The sequence below is a fragment of the Mobula hypostoma genome, chromosome 6 (genome assembly GCF_963921235.1).
Source record: "Mobula hypostoma chromosome 6, sMobHyp1.1, whole genome shotgun sequence".
NCBI classification, from domain to species: domain Eukaryota; kingdom Metazoa; phylum Chordata; class Chondrichthyes; order Myliobatiformes; family Myliobatidae; genus Mobula; species Mobula hypostoma.
The window spans coordinates 38,131,154-38,157,235 of NC_086102.1; the positions used below are offsets into that span (position 1 = coordinate 38,131,154).

At 42.0% G+C, this 26,082-nt stretch overlaps 1 protein-coding gene across 1 annotated transcript in view; it reads right to left on the reverse strand.

Annotated features, from left to right (window-relative positions):
* Positions 1 to 26,082, reverse strand: part of LOC134347776 (suppressor of tumorigenicity 14 protein-like) — a 60,580-nt gene that overhangs the window by 10,187 nt on the left and 24,311 nt on the right. The window contains exons 10-12 of the mRNA XM_063050181.1: positions 24,483 to 24,666; positions 15,409 to 15,680; positions 9,569 to 9,705 (exon numbers count right to left, since the gene is read on the reverse strand). Of these exons, the coding sequence (XP_062906251.1) occupies positions 9,569 to 9,705; positions 15,409 to 15,680; positions 24,483 to 24,666 (593 nt within the window). The remainder of the gene's footprint in view (positions 1 to 9,568; positions 9,706 to 15,408; positions 15,681 to 24,482; positions 24,667 to 26,082) is intronic.

Sequence of the window (26,082 nt, forward strand, 5' to 3'; positions counted from 1 at the left end):
GTCAAAGGCCTTCTGAAAATCCAAATACGTAAAATCCACCGATTCTCCTTTATCTATTTTGATGTAATTTTTCAAAGAATTCCAACAAGTATATCAGGCAAGGTTTTCCCTTGAAGAAACCATACTGACCACAGCCTATGTGCCTCCAGATACTCCAAAACCACATCCTTAACAATTGACTCCAATATCTTCCTAACTACTGAGGTCAGAGTACCTGGTCCATAATTTCCTTTCTTCTGCCTCTTTCCCTTCTTGAAGAATGGAGTGACATTTACAATTTTCTATTCCTCCAGAACCATGCCAGTATCAATTGATTCTTGAAAGATGATTACTAATGCCTCCAAAATGTCTTCAGCCACCTTCCTTCTGAATCCTGGGGTGGATTCCATCTGGTCCAGGTGACTTATTCACCTTCAGACCTTTCAGTTTCCCAAGAACCTTCTCCTTAGTAGTGGTAACTTCACACTCCTCTGCCCCCTGACACTTATGAACTCCCAGCATACTGAAGGTGTCTTCTACAGTGACAAATAATACAAAATACTTATTCAGTTTGTCCACCATTTCCTTGTCCCCCATAACTGCCTCTCCAGCAACATTATCTAGTGGTCTAATATCTACTCCAGCATCTCTTTTACACTTTATATATCTGAAGAAACTTGAACAGAACAGTACAGCACAAGAACAGGACAGTCAACCCACAATGCTGTGCCAAACCAGCTAAAAATCAAATCAAAAACATCCAAACACTAATCCCTCCTACCCACACCATGTCTATTTCCCTCCATCTTCCTTACATCCATGTGCCTATCCAAAAATCCCCTAAAAGTGTCTAATGTATTTGCATCTACCATCATACCAAGCAGTACATTCCAGGCATCCACGCCTCTCTGAGTAAAAAACCTTACCGTTCACATCCCCCTTGAACCTACCCCCTCTCTCCTTCAATTCAAGCCCTCTGGTATTAGACATTTCAACCCTGGGAAACAGATACTCTCTGTCCACTCTATCCATGCCTCTCATAATCTTGTGAATCTCTATTTAATCTCCCCTCAGCCTCCAGAGCTCCAAGAAAGCAACTCAAGTTTATCCAGCCTCTTGTGATAGCACATGCCCTCTAAACCAGACAGCATCCCGGTAAACCTCTTCTGCACCCTCTCCAAAGGCTCAACATCCTTCCTTTATTGGGGCAACCAGAACTGTATGCCATTTTCCACGTGGCTAACCAGAGTTTCATGAAGTTGCAACATAACCTCCTAACCTTTGAACGCAATGATTCGACTAATAAAAGCAAGCATTCGATAAGACTTCTTAACTACCTTATTGACCTGTGTAGCCACTTTCAAGGAGCTATGAACCTTGATCCCAAGATCTCCCTGCTCAGCAACACTATTAAGGATCTTGCCCTCAACAGTGTCCAGTCTCCTTGCATTTGCTCTACCAAGGTGCAACACCCCACATTTATCTGGGTTAAACTCCACCTGCCATTTCTCAGCCCACATCTGCAACTGACCTACATCATGCTGTATTTTTTTGCCAGTCTTCTACACTATCCACAACTCTACCAATCTTGGTATCATCCACACATTTACTACCCACCTAGTTACATTTTCATCCGGGTCATTTATTTACATCACAAACAGCAGAGGTTCCAACACAGATCCCTGTGGAACTCTAGCTTGAATAAGTCCCTTCAACCACTACCCTGTCGTCTATGTGCAAGCTAGTTCTAAATCCAAACAGCCAATTTGCCACAGACCCCATGTATTGTAGTCTTCTAGATTAGCCTCACATGAGGGACTTTGTCAAACTTCTTACTAAAATCCATGTGGACAACATCAACTGCCCTACCCTCATTAACCTCTCTCATCACCTGTCTAGTATCTTCTTTAATATTGTTGGCTAGCTTTCCTTTGTATTCTTTCTTTTCCTTCTTTATGACTTTTTTTAGTTGCCTTCTGTTAGTTTTTAAAAGCTTCCGGGTCCTCTAACTTCCCACTAATTTTTGCTCTATTATATGCCCTCTCTTTGGATTTTATGTTGGCATTGATTTCACTTGTCAGCCATAGTTGTGTCATCCTGCCCTAAGAAAACTTCTTTCCATTTAGGATTTATCTATCCTGCACCTTCAGAATTGGTCCCAGAAATTCCAGCCAATGCTGCTCCACTGTCATCCCTGCTCGTGTTCCTTTCCAATCAATTTGGCCAGCTCCTCTCTCATGTCTCTGTAATTCCCTTTACTCCACTGTAATACTGATACATTTGACTTTAGCTTCTCAAATTGCAGGATGAATTCTATCATATTAAGATCACTTTCCCATAAGGGTTCCTTTACCTTAAGCTCTCTAATCAATTCTGGTTCATTGCATACAGTAATACGCAATCCAGAACAGCTGATCCCCTAGTGGGCTCAACCATAAGCTACTCTAAAAAGCCATCCTGTAGGCATTCTAGAAATTCTCCCTCTTGGGATCCAGCACCAACCTGATTTTTCCAATCTACCTGCATGTTGAAATCCCCCATGACTATCATAACATTGGCCTTTTAACGTGCATTTTCTATTTCCCATTGTATCATTTCTTAATGCATGCATTACTAAATGACTATAAAAGAGGACTGCGTGTCCTCATAATCTAATCTAATTTTTAGACCATACCTTTACTAGTATTTGGGGTCTGTACATAACTCCCAGCAGAGTCTTTTTACCCTTGCAGTTCCTTAGCTCTACCCACAAGAATTCCACACCTTCCAATCCTATGTCACCTCTTTCTAATGATTTGATTTTATTTTTTTACCAATGGAGTCACGCCACCCACTCTGCTTGCCTGCCTGTCTTTTCGACACAATATTTATCCTTGGACATTAAGCTCCCAGCTATAATCTTCTTTCAGCCATGATTCAGTGATGCTCACAATGTCATACATGGCAATTTGTACTTTTGCTAAAAGTGTATCTACCTTATTCCGTATACTGCACACATTCAAATACAACACCTTCAGTCCTGTATTCATCCTCTTCCATTTTCTCCGCCTTTTACATTGCAACTCATCCTGCTGACTGTAATTTTGTCCTATCATCAGCCTCTCCTTGCTAGCAGTCTCACTACACACTGCCCCTGTTTGTAAACCAACCACCTCATATCCTCAGTACTATCTTTCCAGTTCCCATTCCCCCGCCAAATTAACTTAAACCCTCCCGAACAGCTCTAGCAAACCAACCCCACAGGGATATTGATCCCCTTCTGGTTCAGGTGTAACCTAAACTTTTTGGACCGGTCGAAGCTTCTCCAGACGAGATCACGATGATCCATAAATCTGAACACCCTGTCCCCTGCACCAGTTTCTCAGCCACACATTCACCTGCCAAATCATTGTATTCTTCACCTCACTGCAATATAATAGCCCAACTCCGATACTCAATGCATCAGCCAATGAAGGCAAGTATAGCATATACCTTCTTCATCACCCTGTTTACCTGTGTAATTGCTTTCAGGGAACTATGCACATATCCAATGTGTTGTTATTTTGGAGCACGCCCCAAGGCTCTGTCACCCACTGTCTATGTCCTTGTCTGGTTTAACCTGCCAAAATGTGTCATTTTGCACGTGTCCGTGCTAAATTTCATCAGCCATTTCATTGCCAATTTCCCCGTTTGATCTAGATCCTATTATAACCTTTGACAACCTCCAATTTCTCCATTATACACCCAATACTGGTGTCACCTACAAACCTATTATTCATGCTCCCTGCATTCTCATCCAAATCAATATAACAATAAAAGGCCCAGCACACCACTGGTTACAAGTCTCCAATCTGAAAAGTGATTCCCCACTTCCACCCCCTGCCTCCCAATTTTGTATCTAATTTACTGTCTCACCCTGGATCCTGCCATCATTAATCCTCTTGGACATTTCCTCAAAAAACCTCAGTCCAAATTATGAGACATGACTTTCCACAAACAAAGGCATGCTGAATATCCCAAATGCAAGTGCATACTGTTGCTCAGATCATTTCCAGCAGCTTTCCCATCACTGATGTTAGGCCTACAGTTCTCTGGCTTAACCATGAAACCTCTGTTAAATGAAAGCACAACATTAACCGTCCTCCAGCCTTCTGAAACCTCACCCATGGTTGATGATCCAAGGAGCCTCTGCCACTTGCTTCTCACAATGTCCTAGGATACACCTGGTCAGGTCCTGGGACCTGCCAACCTTTGTACACTGACTGTCAGTCATTTTGTTTCAGGATATCATTGATCTCTTCCCTGAACTAATTGTCCTTCTCCCTTGTCAAGAAAAGTTCAAACATAGAACATAAACAGTGTATTCTTCTGCCCACGATGAGGTGCCGAACTTTTTATCTACAGCTAGATCAATCCAACCCTTCCCTCCCACATAGCTCTACACTTATCTATCTAAGAGTCTCTTCAATCCCCTTAAAATATCTGCATCAACCACCAGCCCTGGCAGTGTATTCTATACTGTTACCACTCAGTGTTAAAAATCTACCTCTGACATCCCCCCACCCCATACTCCCCTCCAATCACCTCAAAATTATGCCCTCGTGTATTAGCCATTTCCATCCTGAGATACAGGCACAAGCTGTCCACTCTGTCTGTGCCTCACCAGGTCACCTCTCATTCTCCTTCACTCCAAAAAGAAAGCCCTAGCTTGCTTAATCCTTCCTCGTAAGACATGCTCTCTGATCCAAGCAGCATCCTGGTGAATCTCCTCTGCACCCTTTCTAAAGCTTTTATATCCTCCCTATAATAAGGCAACCTGAACTGAACACAGTGTGATCTAGCCAGAGTTTTACAGAGTGTGGCGCTTGAACTTAGTCCCCTGACTAATGAAGGCCAATACTCCATATGCCTTCTTAACCATACTATCAACTTGCATGGCAACTTTGAGGGACCTATGGACTTGGACGCCAAGATCCCTCTGTTCTTCCACACTGCAAAGAATCCTGCCATTAACTTTGTTTCCGCCATCATGTTCGACCTTCCAAAGTGTATCACTTTATATTCTGCCCAGATGAACCCCATCTGCGACTTCCCAGCCCAGCTCTGCATCCTGTCAATGTCCCATTTTAACCTATGACTTCACTCTACACTATCTACAACACTACCAACTTTGGTGTCATCTACAAACTTATTGACCCACCTGGCTCTAACACACCCAGAAATCAATGACACTTATGTAAGAATGCTTTTTCTGGATCTCAGTTCGGCATTCAGCACTGTAGTCCCACAGACCCTGGTGAACAAACACCTACTCATTGCTCTAAGTACACCTCTGTGTAACTGGGTGTTGGACTTCCTAAGCAGCAGGTAGTCAGGATGCACATCTGCTCCTACCCCGCTTCATCCTCAACACAGTTGCCCCTCAAGGCTGTGTGCTGAACTCGCGGCTCACACACAACTGCGCGGACAAACACCCGCGTAGTCACATTGTCAAGTTCACCTATGACATGACAATGGTGGGGCTCCTCACCACAAACAATGAAACGGCCCACAGAGAGGAGGTGGAAGGACTCGAGGCCTGGTGCCGGGAATATAACTTCTTCCTCTTAATCAACAGGACAAAGGAAATGGTTTCGACTTCAGGAGAACTCACACCTCTCTTTACCTCGGTGGCACAGCAGTGGAAACTGCAAAGTTTCAAACTCCTGGTAATGCACATCTCCCACAAATTTTCATAGTCCCAGAACACGTTCTACACAATCAAGTAAGCTCACCAGTGCCTCTACTTTGTGAGGAGGCTAAAGAGAGCTGGACTGTGCACATCGATACTCATCACATTGTACAGACGTACAGCAGAGAGCACCCTAGCGTGCTGCATCACGGTGTGGTATGGAAACTGCACTGTGGCAGACAGGAAGGATCTACGTGGGTAGTCAAAACTGTCCAATGCATCACTGGCACCAGCCTACTCGCCATCAAGATCTCATATACAGAAAGATGCCAGAAAAATGCCAGCAATGCCGTGAAGGATCCCACCCACCCTGCTCATGGGCTGTTTGCCCTACTCCCAACAACAGCATCCACGCCAGGACCACCAGACTCAAAAACAGTTACTTTCCCAACAGTAAGGCTGATCAACACCTCCACCCACTAACCTATCACTACTTTATCATTTCCTGTCAGTTGCCTTATGTACAGACACTTCTGTGCCTCGTGTCAATTTATAGACATATAATCATTCTTTTTATGAAAGCTACTTTATATATTTATATTAGTTGTGTTTTTTTAATTATTGTGTGCTTTAGTCATAGTCATAGTCATACTTTATTGATCCCGGGGGAAATTGGTTTTCGTTAGTTGCTCCATAAATAATTAAATAGTAATAGAACCATAAATAGTTAAATAGTAATATGTAAATTATGCCAGTAAATTATGAAATAAGTGCAGGACCAGCCTATTGGCTCAGGGTGTCTGACCCTCCAAGGGAGGAGTTGTAAAGTTTGATGGCCACAGGCAGGAATGACTTCCTATGATGCTCAGTGCTGCATCTCGGTGGAATGAGTCTCTGGCTGAATGTACTCCTGTGCCCACCCAGTACATTATGTAGTGGATGGGAGACATTGACCAAGATGGCATGCAACTTGGACAGCATCCTCTTTTCAGACACCACCGTCAGAGAGTCCAGTTCCATCCCCACAACATCACTGGCCTTATGAATGAGTTTGTTGATTCTGTGGTGTCTGCTACCCTCAGCCTGCTGCCCCAGCACACAACAGCAAACATGATAGCACTGGCCACCACAGACTCGTAGAGCATCCTCAGCATCGTCCAGCAGATGTTAAAGGACCTCAGTCTCCTCAGGAAATAGAGACGGCTCTGACCATTCTTGTAGACAGCCTCAGTGTTCTTTGACCAGTCCAGTTTATTGTCAATTCATATCCCCAGGTATTTGTAATCCTCCACCATGTCCACACTGACCCCCTGGATGGAAACAGGGATCACCGGTGCCTTAGCTCTCCTCAGGTCTACCACCAGCTCCTTAGTCTTTTTCACATTAAGCTGCAGATAATTCTGCTCACACCATGTGACAAAGTTTCCTACCATAGCCCTGTACTCAGCCTCATCTCCCTTGCTGATGCATCCAACTATGGCAGAGCCATCCGAAAACTTCTGAAGATGACAAGACTCTGTGTAGTAGTTGAAGTCCAAGGTGTAAATGGTGAAGAGAAAGGAAGACCAGACAGTCCCCTGTGGAGCCCCAGTGCTGCTGATCACTCTGTCAGACACACAGTGTTGCAAGCACACGTACTGTGGTCTGCCAGTCAGGTAATCAAGAATTCATGATACCAGGGAAGCATCCACCTGCATCGCTGTCAGCTTCTCCCCCAGCAGAGCAGGGCAGATGGTGTTGAACACACTGGAGAAGTCAAAAAACATGACCCTCACAGTGCTCGCTGGCTTGTCCAGGTGGGCGTAGGCACGGTTCAGCAGGTAGACGATGGCATCCTCAACTCCTAGTCGGGGCTTATTGTATTTATCCTATTGTAATATTTTGTGCTGCATCAGAACAATTATTTCGTTCTCCTATACACTTGTGTACTGAAAGTAATAGTAAACAATCTTGAATCTTCCACTCCCTTTTCCAAATTATTTATAAAAATCAGATAGAGCAGGGGTCCCAGAACAAACCTCTGAGGAACACCACAATCACTGACCTCCAGACAGAGTATGCTCCATTTACTATCACCTTTTGCCTTCTGTGGGTAAGTTCATTCTGAATCCATGCAACCAGGTTTTCCTGGATCCCATGCCTCCTGACTTTCTCAATGAGTCTACCATGGAGAACCTCATTAAATATTTTACTAAAATCTATAAACACCAATCCAGTGTTCTACCCTCAATTCATTTAAGATCATGCTCATCTTCAATGGCCTCTCAGGTTAACTACCACAATGATGCTTAGCACCAACTGTCTCCCTAGTTACCTTTGGCTCTTCATATATTTTGGGATTCTCCTTTATGTTAACTGCCAGGGAAATTTCATGTCCCCTTTTCAACTTCCTAATTTTCTTCTTACGTGTACTCCTACATCCCTTATATTCATAAGGACATCACTTGATCCCAGCTGTCTGCACCAGACATAATCTACGCCTTCTTTTCCCTGACCAGGGCCTCAATATATGTCATCTACCAGGGTTTCTTAGTCCAGCCTGATCAAGGCACAGAATGCACAAAGTAGGACATTATGTTGCAACTTTTCAGAACACTGGTTATGCCATATCTGGATTGTTGTGTATAGTTGAGTTTGCTACCCCAAAGGAAAAAAAATGATTGTGCCGGAGAGAACGCAGAGGAGATTTACCAGGATTTTGGCTAGACTAGAGGATTTTAGTACAGGAGAGATTGAATAGGCTGTGCTTCTTTTCCATGCAGTGTAAGAGGTTGAGTGATGGAAGTATACAAAATTATGAGAGTCATAGGGAACAAGAGAACAGAAGTTTGTGGTGAGAGGAAGGAGGTTTAAAGGCAATCAAAGGGGTAAGTTATTTTTACACAGCGAGTGGTTGAAATCTGGAGTTCACTGCCAGGGGAAATGATGGAATCAGCCATAGTCCCCACATTTCACAGGCATTTAGGTAGATGCTTAGATGCAAGACAGAGATGAATTCAGTTCTAGTGTCAGCAAATGATATTAACGTAGATGGGGGAAAGAAGGTCAATATGCACAAGGTAGGCTGAAAGGCCTGTTTCTCTGCTGCATCACTTGATGAGAAGAGCAGCAGGTTTATCTGCCTGCAGAGTGAAGGATATACTGCCAATAAGGGCCATCTTGACAGATGTTGTCATAAGCAGCCTGCATATGTTTCCAACACAGTCAAAGTGAAATATTTCAATTTTCAAATAATCTGTGGGAGTCCAGATGACAGATAACAAACCCCCACATCCTCCTCTGCAGGACCATAAGATGAATGAGTGCATCCCTGATTGATTTATTGAAATGACTCACTAGTCTCCTTTCAGTGGAGTGGAGCTCACACTGACATGTGAGAATATGAACTTTTTGCTTGAGAAGAGATTCTCACAGCTGGACTCACCTTCTCCCAGCCATGCTATTCCCCCTACTTTCTTGTTTTGCTCTTCATCTACATCCTCCCTCCCTTTCCCAATACCACTTCTTTTCTTAGCCTACCCTTGGAAAAATGCCCCCCCCCCGCCCCCAATTCACATAGATCTGCATGCTTAATGTTACCATTGGCCCTCTATTTCTGCACTAGCAATCTGCGCAAACCATGACATCACCTCAGCCTTTTATGTGCTAGTTGCACTGAAATCTTTAGTTTCCCCTCTCCTGCCTACATCTCCCCCTCTTGTTTGCTCTATGTCTTTGAAGAAACTCCCTCAAACTTATAACTTTATTAAAGCTTTTGGTCAGGCGTGACAATATTGCAGTATTTGTCTCAGTATCAAACTCTAATATCAATTCTGTTTTGCAACATTAATGCCAATTATAAATTTACTTTGCTGTTACAAGATTATGAAAGCAACAATTGACAACTATACTATATCACTCAGTTTCTATTTGTATATCCTTTTGCACACAGTACAGTACCTCACATGCATCAACTTCTCCAGTTAGGTACCCTGCACATAACATTCGCGACGTTAGTATATTCCCCATGAAGTTGTTACATGTTGTTTGATTTATGATTCTTACTTCACCCTTTTGAAGGATTACTGGAAGGCGACCTGTGAAACAAACAAGAAATGGTTTTACTTGGCCATAATGAACCTTTCTTTTCAAATATGGAAACCTGCCAGTAATGCTCTATATATGCAATGTGCATTAATTTTTCAGATCATAACAGTACTCACTGATATAGGTTTAAATTCAAAGTATTTAATGTTCTTTACCTGTGTTCATTCATCATTTACAGGAATCTCTTATTCATTCCAAGTTCAGATGCATCTTACGTTTAGTAGTAATGATTTTGTTAAAGTATTAAGGTTGTATATGTGCTGGACCATGTAAGTTTTTCACTTAAAAAGGTTGCTTACCTTTTCTAAATATTTAAAACTTTGAGCATAAATTATGCATGATCTGTACACTATAGTTATTATTATCTGGCTTGCATTTCTGTTAATGTTAGCAGTTTAAACTGGTGTCATCTATCATGAGATAATGCAGGGAATGCAGGGAATGCTGTTATTCCCTGGCAACACAATAAAATTTTAGTAATCCACTTACTGAACAACCTTCATCATATTGTCACAATTTCAACGGTGAGCCAAATATGGTCATTTTCATGCAGGTAAGTGGGAGAATTCTACACTTGCTACCAACTTACTCAATTTTTACTCATTTCAGGGCCTTGAATTGTGCAACAGCTGTCAATAGAGATCACAGATCAGTATTCCTTAGAAGTCTGTGCATGTCTTCCAAGTACTTGAGAGGGGATAGCCACACTTGACCCCACTTTAACCTGGCATTGGCTACGTTCTCCATTCCAGTGTAGTATAGGGCAACAATGTTTCATTCAATTGGACATTGCCACACAATCAACGTTTTGTGAAAAAAATCCTGCACTAAACTTGGTGGATTCTGTGGTGTAATTCCAGTGCATAATCATAAAATGTCTTATCATCAGAACTTGCCAAGAAGCAACAAGATCTTGTTTGTCTGGCAGTGAGAGAGAGAGGCCCCATACATGCAATTGAAAAGAGGCTTTGTACATGTAGACCATAAGACATAGGAGCAGAATTAGGCAATTCAGCCCATCGACTCTGCTCTACCATTCTATCGTGGCTGATTTATTTTTCCACTGAAACCCCATTCTCCTGCCCTCTCCCTCTAACCTTTGATATCTTTACTAATCAAGAATCTATCAACCTTCAGTTTAAATATACCAATGACTTGGCCTCCATAGCAATGAATTCCACAGATTCTCCACCCTCTGGCTAATGAAATTCCTCCCCACATTGGTTCTAAAGGGACATCCTTCTATTGGGAATTTGTAGCCTCTGGTCTGAGACTCCCCTATCATAGGAAACATCCCCTCCATGTCCACTCTATCTGGGGCTTTCAATATTTGTAAAGTTTCAATGAGACAACCCGCCCCCCAACTTCATTCTTCCAAACTCCAGCAAATACAGGCCTAGAGCCATCACATGTTCCTCAGACATTAATCCTTTCAATCTCAGGATCATTCTTAAGAAACTTATTTGGACCTCTTCCAATGTCAACTCATTTTTTCTAGAATAAGTGGCTCAAGACTGCTCACCACATTCCAAGCGCAGTCCGACCAAAGGCCTTCTAAAGCCTCAGCATTATATCTTTGCTTTTATATTCTAGTCCCCCTAACATGAATGTTGACATTGCATTTGTCTTTCTTATCACTGACTCAACTTGCAAATTAACCTTTAGAGAATCCTGCACGAAGACTCCAGCCCTTTGCATGTCTGATTTCTAAATTTGCTCCCCGTTTATCATGGATAAACGTCATGGATTCTTGATTACCTGACTGGCAGACCACAGTATGTGTGCTTGCAACACTGTGTGTCCGACAGAGTGATCAGCAGCACTGGGGCTCCACAGGGGACTGTCTTGTCTCCCTTTCTCTTCACCATTTACACCTCAGACTTCAACTACTGTGCAAAGTCTTGTCATCTTCAGAAGTTTTCTGATGACTCTGCCATAGTTGGATGCATCAGCAGGGAGATGAGGCTGAGTACAGGGCTACGGTAGGAAACTTTGTCACATGGTGTGAGCAGAATTATCTGCAGCTTAATGTGAAAAGACTAAGGAGCTGGTGGTGGATCTGAGGAGAACGAAGGTACCGGTGACCCCTTTTCCATCCAGGGGGTCAGTGTGGACATGGTGGAGGATTACAAATACCTGGGGATACAAACTGACAATAAACTGGACTGGTCAAAGAACACTGAGGCTGTCTACAAGAAGGGTCAGAGCCGTCTCTATTTCCTGAGGAGACTGAGGTCCTTTAACATCTGTCGGACGATGCTGAGGATGTTCTACAAGTCTGTGGTGGCCAGTGTGATCATGTTTGCTGTTGTGTGCTGGGGCAGCAGGCTGAGGGTAGCAGACACCAACAGAATCAACAAACTCATTCGTAATGCCAGTGATGTTGTGGGGATGGAACTGGACTCTCTGATGGTGGTGTCTGAAAAGAGGATGCTGTCCAAGTTGCATGCCATCTTGGACAATGTCTTCCATCCACTACATAATGTACTGGTTGGGCACAGGAGTACATTCAGCCAGAGACTCATTCCACTGAGATGCAATTCAGAGCGTCATAGGAAGTCGTTCCCACCTGTGGCCATCAAACTTTACAACTCCTCCCTTAGAGGGTTAAACACGCTGAGCCAATAGGCTGGTCCTGGATTTATTTCCTAGCATAATTTACATATTACTATTTAATTATTAATGGTTTTATTACTATTTATTATTTATGGTGCAACTGTAACGAAAACCAATTTCCCCCGGGATCAATAAAGTATGACTATGACTTTAGAAAACAGTCTATGCCTTTATTCTCTCTACCAAAGTGCATCACCATACATTTTTCTACACTGTACTCTATCTGCTACTTTTTTGTCCATTCTCCTAATCTATCCAAGTCCTTCTCCAGACTCCCTGCTTCCTTAACACTACCTGTTCCTCTGCCTATCTTTGTATCGTCCACAACCCTGGCCACAAAGCTCTCAATTCCATCATCAGGATCATCGACATGTAACCTGAAAAGAAGCAGTCTCAACACCACCGCCTGCTGAACACCACTAGTCAACAGTAGCCAGCCAGAAAAGCCTCCTCCACTCACACTTTTTGTCTCCTGCGAGTCCGCCAATCTTCTATCCATGCTAGTATCTTCCCTGAATACCATGGGTTTTTATCTTGTTTAGCAGCCTCATATGTGACACCTTGTCAAAGCCCTGAAAATCCATGTGAACAACATCCACTGACTGTCCTTTGTCTATCCTGCCTGTTATTTGCTCAATGAATTACAAAAGGTTTCCCCTTATAAAAACCGTGCTGACTCTGGCCTATTTTATCTTGTACCTCCAAATACCCCAAAACCTCATCCTTAATAATGGACTCCAACATCCTCCCAATCACTGAAGTCAGGCCAACTGGCCTATAATTTCCCATCTTTTGACTCCATCCCTTCTTAAGGAGTGGAGTGGCATTTGCAAATTTTCAAACACCTGGAACTATTCCAGAATCTAGTGATTCTTGAAAGATCACCACTAATGACTCCACAATCTCTTTAGCCACCTCTTACAGAAATCTGAGGCATAGCCCATCTGGTTCAGCTGACTTATCTACCTTCATACCTGTCAGCTTCCCAAGCACCTTCTTAGTAAAAACAACTACACTCACTTCTGCCCCCTGACACTCTCCAATTTCTGGCCTAACTGCTGGTGTCTTCCACAGTGAAGACTGATGCACAATACTTAGTGAATTATCTACCATATCTTTGCCTTTCATTACTACCTCTCCAGTGACATTTTCCCACAGTCCAATATCCACTCTTTCCTCTCTTTACTCATTATATATCTTGAAAAAACTTCTGATATCTTCTTTAATATCATTGGGATAGCTTACCTTTATATTTCATCTTTTCTCTCCTTATTGCCTTTTTAGTTGCCTTGTGTTGGTTTTTAGAAGTTTCTCAATCCTCTACATATCCTCTTTTACTTTCGTGCTGCCTTTGACTGTCCTTGAAGCTATGGTTCCCTCATTCTTCCTTTAGAATGCTGCTTCTCCTTTGGGAGTATTCTATCCTGTGACATCAACCCTCGGCGGTCAAACTCAAACTACCCAAATCCATGCGCATTCATCCCACGTTCTACATCTCCCAACTGGAACCTGTGTCTGTCAGCCCTTTGTGCCCTCCTGCTGAACCCCCTCCACCCACCCGGGTCATCGACAATTACCCAGCTTACACCGTCCAGCGAATACTGGATACGCGCCACCGAGGCAGGGGTCCCCAGTACCCCTGTGCAGTCACAAACCTTTTCCCTTTCCCTTCCACTTCTGTGCAGCTTCTGAGGTGTTGGCAGAGATTGAGCAAGGCTGCTTAGATCGCTGGGCAAAAAAAAACTGTTGGAGGAACTCAGGGGGTCTGTAAGCATCTTCAGATCCCAGCATTTGCAGTCTGCTTTGTTTCCATGCTCACATCTTTGCATATTCATCCATAAGCAGGGATCAGGACCTTCAACTGTTTTTGAAACTGACTTCAGAAATTTAATTAACTGGTTCCACCAAACTGAAGGAGTGCAGACACACCACAGCCAAGAAAACAACATGAGAAACAATTCATCTGCTGTGAATTGTAGAGGAATAAAGTCAAGAGGTTGCGACATGTTTTAGTTACTTCCGGTGAAGAGATGCCAAGCAGCTCTGCATTGACAAGCCAGTGAGAGGCCAAAGAAAAGTTTCTCCTCCTGTCCTTATGCAGCGAAGCCTGTATTTATGTGGATGGATTGGCAGTGAGTGAACTGTGATTGAATGGAGTCCTTCTTTTGAAGCCACTTGTATGGCAGCGATGGAAGTCTCGGATGAGGGAGGGGTCTAAGATGAAGGAGCGGGGGATCCAGGTGCACTCCTCAGGACCGTATCCCTCCCAATCGACGAGGTCCTGTGACACCTGAAATGCTCCCAGAAACTCCAGCTGTTGCTGCACTGACATCATATTATGATCACTATCTCCTAAAGGTTCCTTTACCTTAAGCTCCCTCATCAAATCAGGTTCATTCCACAGCAAACACAGCATAGGTTTGAAAACAAATACATTTCCTTAGATCTAAAGCAACAGACACAAAAAATGCTGACGGAACTCAGTGGGTCAGGCAACATCTATGGAAATGGATAAACAGTCAACATTTTGGGCCGAGACCCTTCTTCACGACTGGAAAAAAAAGGATGATAAGTCGGAGTAAGAAGGTGGGGGGAGGGGAGGAAGAAGTACAAGGTGGTAGGTGATAGCTGAAACCGGGAGAAGGGGAGGGGTGAGGTAAAGAGTTGGGAAGTTGATGAGTGAAAGAGATAAAGGGCTGGAGAAGGCGGAATCTGATAGGAGAGGGTAGAAGACCATGGAAGAAAGGGAAGGGGGAGGAGCACCAGACAGAACTGATGGGCAGGTAAGGAAAAGGTTGAGAGGGGAAACGGGAATGGGAAATAGTGAAGGAATCTAACTTTCATTCCCAGTAATCTGGGATAACGTGAAAGGATTTGGGTTTTAAAGTCAAGCAAGTTGCACACAAAATTATTTTGAAAATTCTTCTTGTATTGTAGGAGCTGGACAAATAATTGCCACACCAATTTTTCCACTAATTGACTTTAGCTGTAAATGTAATTTGAACACAGAGAATGTTATAGATGTGTATGTAATGAAAATTATTTCTTAGACATAGGTTCAAATATAACTAACTTACCACCCTCCTGTAGTAAGCCCCAGCCAGTAACATAGCATCTTTGATTTGCTGGAAACACATGTAAAGGTGATGGAAGGCACACTGGTTGGATGTAACTAGTGTATCTTACAGGTGCTGAAAGTTCAAGCAATGCTATATCATAATCCATTGTGATATTGTCAAATTGTTCATGAATTATCATCCGCTTGATAAGTCGCCTCTCTATGCCAGAATCAGTAAAGGTAAGTGAATGCATTCCAATGTACACAGTCCATAACTGTCGATCGGAGTACCTGCCATAAAAAATAAAAGATGCTCAAGTTATCTTTATTGCCACAAGCTCTTTAGTGCAGTACTGAAAAAAAGTGATGAGATGTTTTTCATTCTTCATGAATATGTATACTTCATCTGCTTTGTATATTAGGATATTAAGAACAAATATTAAAATGGAAAGGAAGATACATGTCTGTCAAAACCATGGTTAATTCTTAATTCGCATGTCAAGTTGTGGTAAGGCTTTGATGTGTAAACTTGCACTGACTTCCTTTATAAAGATTATATTTTGAAGAGGAGAAGATAGAATTGATCAAAGATTTGAAAAAAAAATCTTTCTGAAAAAAAGTTTCATTTGGACGTGAAGTTATCTGTACTATTCTAGCCAGATTTTGAAGAATATTTGACTTTCTGTATATCCACTTTGTAAAATCACAAACCTGCAATTAGTGTATTACAATCTCCTAAAGTGCATAAAAGAGGCAAATGTAGGAGTTTACTAAAGAAGATATCAGAAGAGTGACATTAAATTTGATAGAGAATTGAATTTCAAGGAACATCTTGAAAAGATCAGGAAGCTGGAAAGGGAACTGGGAGGGCATTGCATAATATGAGGCTCTGAGCCTGCCAATAATGGTCCTCATGAATAAGAGGAATCATAAGATGATTATACCCTTGTGGATGACGTGGCACTGTAGAAAAATGGCTGGACGAAAGAATGAACCTTCCAAGGGGACAGTTCAAATGAAAAAATGCAGAAAATTTAGTTATAAACGAAACCCAACTTGAACTGCCCTAATTAAGCAGACAGTAAAAAAGGGTGAGACAAAAGATTGCAAATGCTGGAATCTGGAGCAAAAGGAAACATCTGTCTGAACTCAGTGGGTCAAGCAACATCTGTAGAAACAAAGGGATGTTTGTGATCCTGCAATGGATCAGCATGTAGAGGGAAGATGGCCAGCATGAAGAGGTGAGAGGGAGGCAGGCATGTATACTGTAGGTCCTACCTCAGCTGAACTTTTATGTTGGCTATTTCTTTATATTGGCTATCTTCCCTCTACATCCTGACCTGATGTAGGGTCTCAAGCCAAAATATCAACCATCCTTTTGCCTCTACAGATGCTGCTCGACCCACTGAGCTCGTCCAGCAATTTGTTTCCTAGCTTGTAATAGAAGAAGGGTATTGAGTATGGATGTTTGTGGTTAACCATGTCAAGTGGACTTGAGATGGAGTAATAAGCTATGGTCATATGGAATAAATTTGGGACACACATAAAGAATATTTTGCTGGTACTTGAGAGGCTTTGATTTGAAAGATTCTGACAGGAGATTGCAGCATGAAGGCAATCCACAACCTATGGACTCACTTTCAAGGACTCATCTCAGATTCTCGATATTTATTGTTTGTTTATTTATTTATGTTCTCTCTTTTGTATTTGCAAAGTTTGTTGTCTATTGCACAGTGGTTGTTTGTCTGCCCGGTTGTGTGCAGAAGTTCACTGATTCTATTACAGTTCTTGGACTTACTGAGTATGCCCACAAGAAAACAAATGCCAGGGTTGTATATGGTGACACAGATTAACTTTGAACAGACAGAGTAACGATAGCAGGACTAAGTGGTAATTTGTAGGAATGAGATGGTTTTTTGCTGTGACCGTGTGTGAGGCCTGTCGAGGCTAAAGGCAGGGGAAACCAAGTAGTCAACAAATATAGCAGCAATGAGCTCAAGAGAATGGGATGTAACCCTTGTGGAAATTGAAGCCTCAAAGGACAAGGAACAGTTAGACAGGAATTTAGATTGAAGAACCATTTGTAATATTTCTAAAAGAAATGGGAATGGTTTAGACCATAAGACATAGGAGTAGATTAGGCCACTTGGCCCATTCTGCTGTGTACATACATTTATTGATGCTTCTGGACACATCTTCAGTGATGTTCCTGGAATCATCGGGTGTTTTGGGTCTTTCAACATCATACAACCTCCTCCAGGTGACCCAGCCGGGGCTGATCAGACCCCAGCTTGTGTCCAGATGGCTAGCTACTTATGACTCCATGGCTCCCCTCTTTTGAGCCGCAGCCATCTTGAGGCCCTCTCTGCCGCATCGGTGGTACTGCGGATGGCTCTCCTCTTCCTCTCTCCCTTGATGCCCAAAATGCTGAAGGCTCTAACTAGAGAGCAGGCTATGAATCCCCAAAACCAACCTCCACTGGGAGACACCTCGCTCTCCATTCAGCCTGCTGACAGTTGCTGACCAGTCCTGCGTACTTGGAGAGCTTCCTTTCAAAGGCCTCTTCCAGGCTATCTTCCCATGGGACTGTCAGAACCAGCAGCACCACTTGCTTAGTAGACTCAGACACTAGGACAATGTCTGGTTGCAGGGTGATGGCTGCGATATGGTTGGGGAACTTCAGCTGCCGTTCGAGGTCCACCAACAGCTGCCAGTCCCTAGCAGAGGTCAGAATACCTGCAGATGTTCTTTTGGCAGGTATTGGCTGCTCCCCAGCTCTGACAAAGGCAATGGTCTGCTTGGAGGGTCGGGACCGCTTCGCCCACTCAACCCCTGTGCTGACGGCTTCAGCGATGGTCTTCAGAACCTGATCATGCCTCCACCTGTACCGTCCCTCACCAAGTGCCCTTGCACAGCTGCTGAGGATGTGCTCCAGGGTTCCTCGCTTGGAGCACAGTGGGCACGCAGATGACTCTGCCTCGCCCCATGTGTGCAGGTTTGATGGGCTTGGAAGCACATCGTACACTGCCTGGATGAGAAATTGGATGCGGTGTGGTTCGGCTTTCCAAAGATCAGCCCAGGTCACTTTCCTCTCAACCGCATTCTCCCATCTTGTCCAAGCTCCCTGTTGCTTCATTCCCACCACCTTACAGGCTCTCATCTCCTCCACTACTGCTCTCACCTCCTCCTGAACTAGATGATTGAGTCAGTTAAAAGTTTTCAAAACAGACAGCCCGGGGAAAGCTGATTGGTGCTTGTTTATATAAGCTCTGGGATCATACAAAGTTGGTCTCTGTCCTCTTAGCAGGAAGTAAACAAGCACTAGCAACATCTACAATCTTCATCATATTGTTGCTAACAATAGGTGGAAATTGAATGTCAGCATTTTCACTTTATAGGGAAGGTGTACTGGGACTGTGACAGCTTCAGTCATTCACTGAAATGATAGAAGAGGGACAGGAACCTCCTGGATTTGCAGATGCAGCTTTGGAAGTGTTCTCTAATGAGGACATTCCAGCTAGCTTCATGGAGGATGCAGCTTCAAAAGGATTGCCTCAAAGTCCTGACTGCAATGTGAAAAGAGGTTAAAGACATGATAATGATCATACTGATTCCCTACGTACCATGTAGGTCAAACATCTTCCACATAGCAACTAGACAATCACATGAAATATAAAAGGGTACAAACAGAGTATAGGCCCTACGGCCCATCATGTTGTGCTAACATATAAACCTTCTCCGTAATTAATCTCACCATCCCTTCCTACATGGCTCATAGCCATCCAATTTTCTTCCATCAATAAGCCCATCAATCTCATAAATGACTAGAATGAATCAGCCTCTACCACCTGACAATGCTTTCCATGCTCATACAACACTCTCTGTAATAAAACCTCCCTGACATCTCCCCTAAACAACCCTCCGTTCACTTTAAAAACACGTCCTCTGGTACTGGCCATTGCTGCCCTGGGAAAAAGGCTCTGGCCATTCTGTCTACCTATGCCTCTTATCATCTTCTACATTACGTCACTTCTCATTCTCCTTCACTCCAAAGAGAAAAGCCCCAGCTCACTCATCCTTTCTTCATAAGACATGCTCTGTAATCCAGGCAACATTCTGATAAACCTCCTCTGCACCCTCTCTAAAGCTTCCACATTCTTTTGATTATGAGGCAGCCAGAATTGAACACTATACACCAAGTGTGGTCTAACCAGAGTTTTACAGAGTTGCAGTATTACCTCACAGCTGCTACACTCAACCACTCTCAACTCTAATTAAGGCCAATGCACCACATGCCTTCTTAACTGCCATGTCAATGGATTTGTTCAGAAACTTTGAAGTCATGAGAAAAACTTCCTTTCAGAATTTTACCAAAAAAACAACATTCTAGAACAAGAAACTAATCTATGTAGTGAATGATCCCTTAACTAGCATAAGCAATGGGTCCTAACTCTTACTGGACGTACAGTGTATTGGTCTGGAAAGGTAAGGAGCATCAGCAGGAGCTATAAGCCCCAAAGCATCACTGGTTAACATCATGATCTCCCGGGTCTGTGTAATGGTCACGTGAAGTGTACTAGCACCCAGATCGGTAGAGCACTAGTGTGATTTGCCCCCAGATCTGCATGTTACCAAGAACGTCACTTTGTAGTCTTAAGGGGATTTGTGGCAAGCAGAAGGCAAGTACTAATGAAACAAAATTCTCAACCATTGATTGTACATAAATAGTTACTGTGCTTGTCTTATTTATTGAGCACTAGGTGGTGTTGTTATCCATTGCAGGAAAATAGAATGTGGTGAACTTTCGAAGACGCAATTTGCCAGCGTTGGAGTTAGAGCAAAACAGCCGGATTTCACAACAGCTGTACTTTAGAGTTCCTGACGGAGTTGGAAGTTGAGATGGAGGCCAAAAAATACTGACATTTTATGGTAAGTAAGTTAAAGTTTTTAGAATCCAATTTATTATCAATGACGTGTGTTACCACGAAATACTCATCAAACCTGCCCTAGTCACAGAGGAGGGTGGGTTCTAATGATATTAAACTTCCAGATGTTGGCTTTTGCTTTCACTTTGCCAAATGAGGAAATATTACTATATATAAGGCTGGAAGAGAATAGACAGAACAGGGTAAAATGGATGTGTTGTGGAAACAGAATTAAAGAAATAATGGAAAAGTCAACATGAAAATTCAAAAATAGAGTTTTAAAATATAGGCAGGTAAAGTTTAGTGTCAAGTTGTCCTTCTTTTGCATTATATCCAGACTTTTCTAACTCAATTGCTAAGTTAGTCTGGAAGGTAAAAGTAGCACTTTTTATCTTTATTGTAAAGTGAAAGCTTTGAGTGGGAAGACTGGCTATTTAGCAGAAGGAGAACAATTTGAGCATTCATTAAAGCTACACTGCAAGTGCAAAAGGCCATGGAATAAATTGCTAAAGTAACAACGAGGTATAAAAAAAATTTAAAAATCATAAATTAAACTGTACATAAAGTTTGACATTGACCTCAATTTATTCTTATTCAAGAAGGTTTCAGAAACTTGTTGGGTGCAAGTATCTTGCAGGCCATACCTGACTTTGGATAAAGACAACCAGCAACTTTTAATTATCTAACCACTAGGAGATGCACAAGAGCAGCAAAGTCAGACACACTGTCTGATTTTTAATTATTCAATTGGGAAATATTCTGCTATGACTTCTTCTTGACAGAGAGGCAGAATGTGTGTTCTCCCCATTTTATAGCACTATACAATGTTAAGTCCTATTCCTGGTGCTACTATATTTTTGATAAGTGTAATTAGCACTCATTTGTAACATTTATAACATTATTGTGGAGCATTCCATGCATGAGAAGGATGAGAGGGGAACGCATTGAAATCTTTCGAATGTTGAAAGGCCTAGACAGAGTAGGTATGGAAAGGAAGTTTCCCATGGTGGGGGAATCTAGGACAAGAAGCCACAGTTTCAGGATAGAGGAGCGTCAATTTAAAACAAAGATGCGGAGGAATTTCTTTCATCAGAGGGTGGTGAATTTGTGGAATTTATTACCACAGGCCGGTGTGGGTGCCAGGTCGGGCTGTTGGGTGTATTTAAGGCAGAGCTTGGTAGGTTCTTGAGTAGACACGGCATCAAAGATTGGTGGAGAAGGCTGGGGAATGGGGCTGAGGAGGGAAAAAAATGATCAGCCCTGATTGAATGGCGGAGCAGACTCGATAGGCCAAGTGGTCTAATTCTGCTCCTACGTCTTATGGAATCTACGTGAAATCAATTTAAGGTTATATTTGTCGCTTTGCATTCCACTATATAAAGAAGGCATTAAGGCAGCAGCAGGTACAGTACTGATTCATTAGGGAGCTGTTTATAAGGAAATACAAATATAAACCTAGACTTAAAATATAGGCTATTTTCAATAGGGTGGCATGATACAGGTTTAAAAATTATGAACAAAAAGACAGCGGTTAACAGAAGACTATTTTTCATGGTTAAGGACCAGTACCAAAAGGCGTATATGAAGTATACAGGAAGAATGAGGCGGCCTCGCTTCATGCAGAAGAAGAATAGCAACACAGATTCAAGGACATTATAACATGGAACAAGTTAATATAACATCTAATATGACATTGAAATCCCAAGTGCATTAATCTGAGACATTAAGTGTAGTAATATACAGTATCTTAAAAAGGATAAATGGACACATCTTTTCATCTTACCCTTTTCCAAAAGTACATGAATAAATGAACATCAATATCGATTTAATCATTTCCTTTATCGTGTAGGCTAAGTTAAATTAAATATCGACAAAATAATGGTCCTTAATGATTCTAATATTTGTTTAAATGACACTCCGTTCCTTTGTGCAGAGTACCAAATTTTCAACCCTCTGAACAATCCAAAAGTAAGGCCGGCTTCTTGGATCGTTTTTTTAAAAAATCACTGTTCTTCTAACTTTCACTGACAACCAGATCAAGCTAGTTTAAGATAAGTGCAACCTCTTAGCACCAGCTGTTTCCTCTACAATAATTTCTCTGCGTCAGACTGCTTAATGTCAATCTTCCCACACTAATTCCTCTTAACATCTTGATGATGGTCGTTATAAGTGAGTTAGCAGAAAAACAAGCCAAAAGCCCCATGATGCATTTGCTTATGAAAATTCATGTGGATATTTTACAAGTGGACTGGGCTGTGGGAAGCTGAGCTCTGATCATCTTTCCCGGATGATCACAGCCTGATTTCCCAAGGGACCACAAAGTTTAAACTATGGTTACTGGGACCAAAGCTTATTTTTAAAGACTTTTTACTTGACCTGCAGAATTGAAGCTCAGAACGTAAGTTTTTCTTGATGGTATTTAGTAGACCAATGAATGGTCAAAGATTTTGAATGAAGTGTACAATTATAACTTGTCTGCAATTTGAAACAGCAGGAAACGGTTTGCTCAGCTGTTTTAAGTTAACATTGGTTATACACTGGTTTACTATTAATTAGATCTGCAGTTACTAGTTACTATACAACAGTAAACAGAACTTGCATTTCATATCTAAGAACTTTCACAATATTAGGGGACATAAAAACGTTTCAATAAATCATTTTGCATGAAAAAATCAATAGGATGCATCTTTATCTATTTCTTTTTTTTAACTAAATATGGACTGTGATAAAATATAGAAGAATATCCAAAATAAAAATTGAATATGTTACATTTACATCTTAATGATAATGTTGTCAAGATTTACCTGTTTTTGCATAAGACAAAGCAGGACTTACAGTGGTCAATAATCCAGCACTTGCTTTGCCCAGTGCTGGCCTCACCCAAAATACACGCAGATAACTCATTAACCTAAATTCAGAATCTTGCTAGCAGTATTGCAATATCTTTTACATTAAGGCCCATTGGCAGTTTATCATTTCAGGAGATGATGGCAACAGTTGAACCCAGGTGGTGTAGACTGAAGTCGTATCTACCTGCAATCACCGCTGGGAGCCACGTATGTTCATGGATAACTCTTTATAAACTATGGGATGACAGGGATGTCATACACCAATTTTCTAATTTTCTGTTGCTGCGCTCAACGCCTTAGATAAAGAGGAAAAGGTCCTTCATTGTCTCTGAAACCCAGCATAGGTCTCCAGGTCTGTTCAACAGTGACCATGGGGACATGGTCTTAAAGGAAAATGCCAGAATTCCTGAGGTAACGGTGCAACACATTGATGCTACCATACTGTGAATGATATTTAAGCTTATGTTTTTCAATAAAAGTACTAATGATTTCAAAACTGAAAAGAAGATTTCCTTTTAGAGATGGCCTAGAATATTCTGGTTGAAGCATGTCATTGGAAAATTCAGTGTCGTGGGAGCCATTGCTACCAATCCGCCTTCAGAAGTCTGAGCTCTCCAACAGGCACAGCCAATGAGACAGCTGCCAATATAATCAGGAAAGACCAGAGCAGGGTCTGTGGTGGATGGGTCGCTGGCAAGCCTGGAGTCAGTGACAGATCTGGGATGAGGGAAGACTTGGAGGATCTCATTTGGGTGCTATGGGGTAGGCATTGGTGAACAGGCTTTGTGACAAGATGTTGGGGTACTAGGGCCGGAGATGAAGGGTGAAAGGCGAAGTTGCAATGGCATGTATTCGGGAGCATGGACAGTGGTCAGTTTGGGAGTCAGATCAGTGGGGGGATGCAGTCCTGAGATCACCATAGCAAGGACCTTGCTGTGACTCACCCTGGACCTGCTCAAAGAAACCCCCTATGAAAGCAGATTTCATAGGTATAATGAGAGACTAGCTCTGCATGTGGGGCCTCCATGGACCATTCACATGCCACTGATAACCCAAGAATTGGCATCTAGACATGCATTACACACTATTCAATGCCATGCCACATGGACACTCTGTGGATCCTGGATTTCATCATCCACAGGATAAGTCCCTGATTTTCATTAACTTTCATTTTTCCTAAATCCTGGGCTTTGCAGCAAATACAGTAAAATAGTGGTTATCCACAACGCCATTTCCATGCAGATAAACTGACCATCTGAACACATGACAGCGGTGCAGATATTTCTTTTTTTTCTGGCAACATTTGCCCTCGCACTTACCTGTACGATTCTGCGTTTTGGAAACAATGTGAGGCAGACAGAAGCCACCAATTATTTATCAGAGTTGCTCCACAAGTATGCCCCAAGGTCGCAAAGTGGAGACTGACTTGCCAAGGCCATTCACCGATCACTGCATCATTACCATTGACAATCCGTCTTCTAATGGCTAGCTGGTTTCCACAGTCTGTATATAAAAAGGAAAAAAAAACCTCCTTGTTATGAAAGCTTACACCGGATGTTCTGAATCTTCAAACCTGTTCTGAGAGAAACATTTTTGTGCTCCAACTGTGCAAATGTTTGCTTTCTTGAAGATATCCTTAACTACAAACAGATTGAATGAATTAATAAATTATATTAAAAAGCATTAACTTTCCTCTTATGTGCTTTTAACTGCAAACATAAGTTTGTTACATTTTGATTGGCATCATCCAGTTTAAGTGGGGATATTCAATACACTCAAACTCCATTATTCTAGTGCCCTCAGTTGGTGACGGACTATCTGGATTTTCAAGATAGTTGAATATTAATCTGTTACCACTGTTGTGAATTTTCACAAGAAAAAATAATAACTCTTCAACTATTTATCCCTAGTTGTATCTCAATCTTTATTTTTTGGTTCTAATGCAAGTTTCAGTCTCCAATATTGGCTATCCCTCTGCCTGACCTGCTGAATCCTTCTAGCATTGTGTGTTTTTTTACACCAGATTATAATTCTTGTGACTCCATTTTTAACTTCATTTATGTGCATGTAATGCTCCACAATAATGTTATAAATGTTACAAATGAGTGCTAATTACACTTATAAAAAATTCCATGCAAATATAGCAGCACTGGGAATAGGATTTAACATTGTATAGTGCTATAAATTGGGGAGAACACAAATTCTGCCTCTCTGTCAAGAAGTCATAGCAGAATATTTCCCTATTGAATAATTAAAAATCAGACAGTGTGTCTGACAGCCCTTGTGCATCTCCCAGTGGTTAGATAATTAAAAGTTGCTAGTTGTCTTTATCCAAAGTCAGGTATGGCCTGCAAGATACTTGCACCCAACAAGTTTCTGAAGCCTTCTTGAATAAGAATAAATTGAGGTCAATGTCAAACTTTATGCACAGTTTAAATATGGAGCAAATGCTTGTTTTTTTCTCAACCGGATGGGTGACCTACATACGAGCCACAAACAGAATGATCATTGTGTATTCCGTAACATAGTGCACGCTGACTGGGCTTGTCGACCAAGGCATTCCTTTCAAGTAGAGCTGAGTAATGAAAGACAACTGTATCTCAGTACTTACCTGCAGCCGAGTCATACAGAACCAAACAAACTGGATACTGATTGCAAATGATAAAGCTCAATAAGAAAATCAATTATCTCAAGGAATTAATTGGTTCCCAGGGAAAAATAAGCAACAGTCCTCCAGTGACTTTTGCAGTGAACTGAATGGCAATATGCATTTTATTCTACGCGTGCATTTATTTATTAATCTGTTAATTACTGCAAATTCCAAAAAAAAGAAAATAAATAAAACAGCAAGAGAACATAATTGTTTACTTCCTTACTTGACCAATTTTCTTTGGTTGCTTGCCAGAATACATATACCTT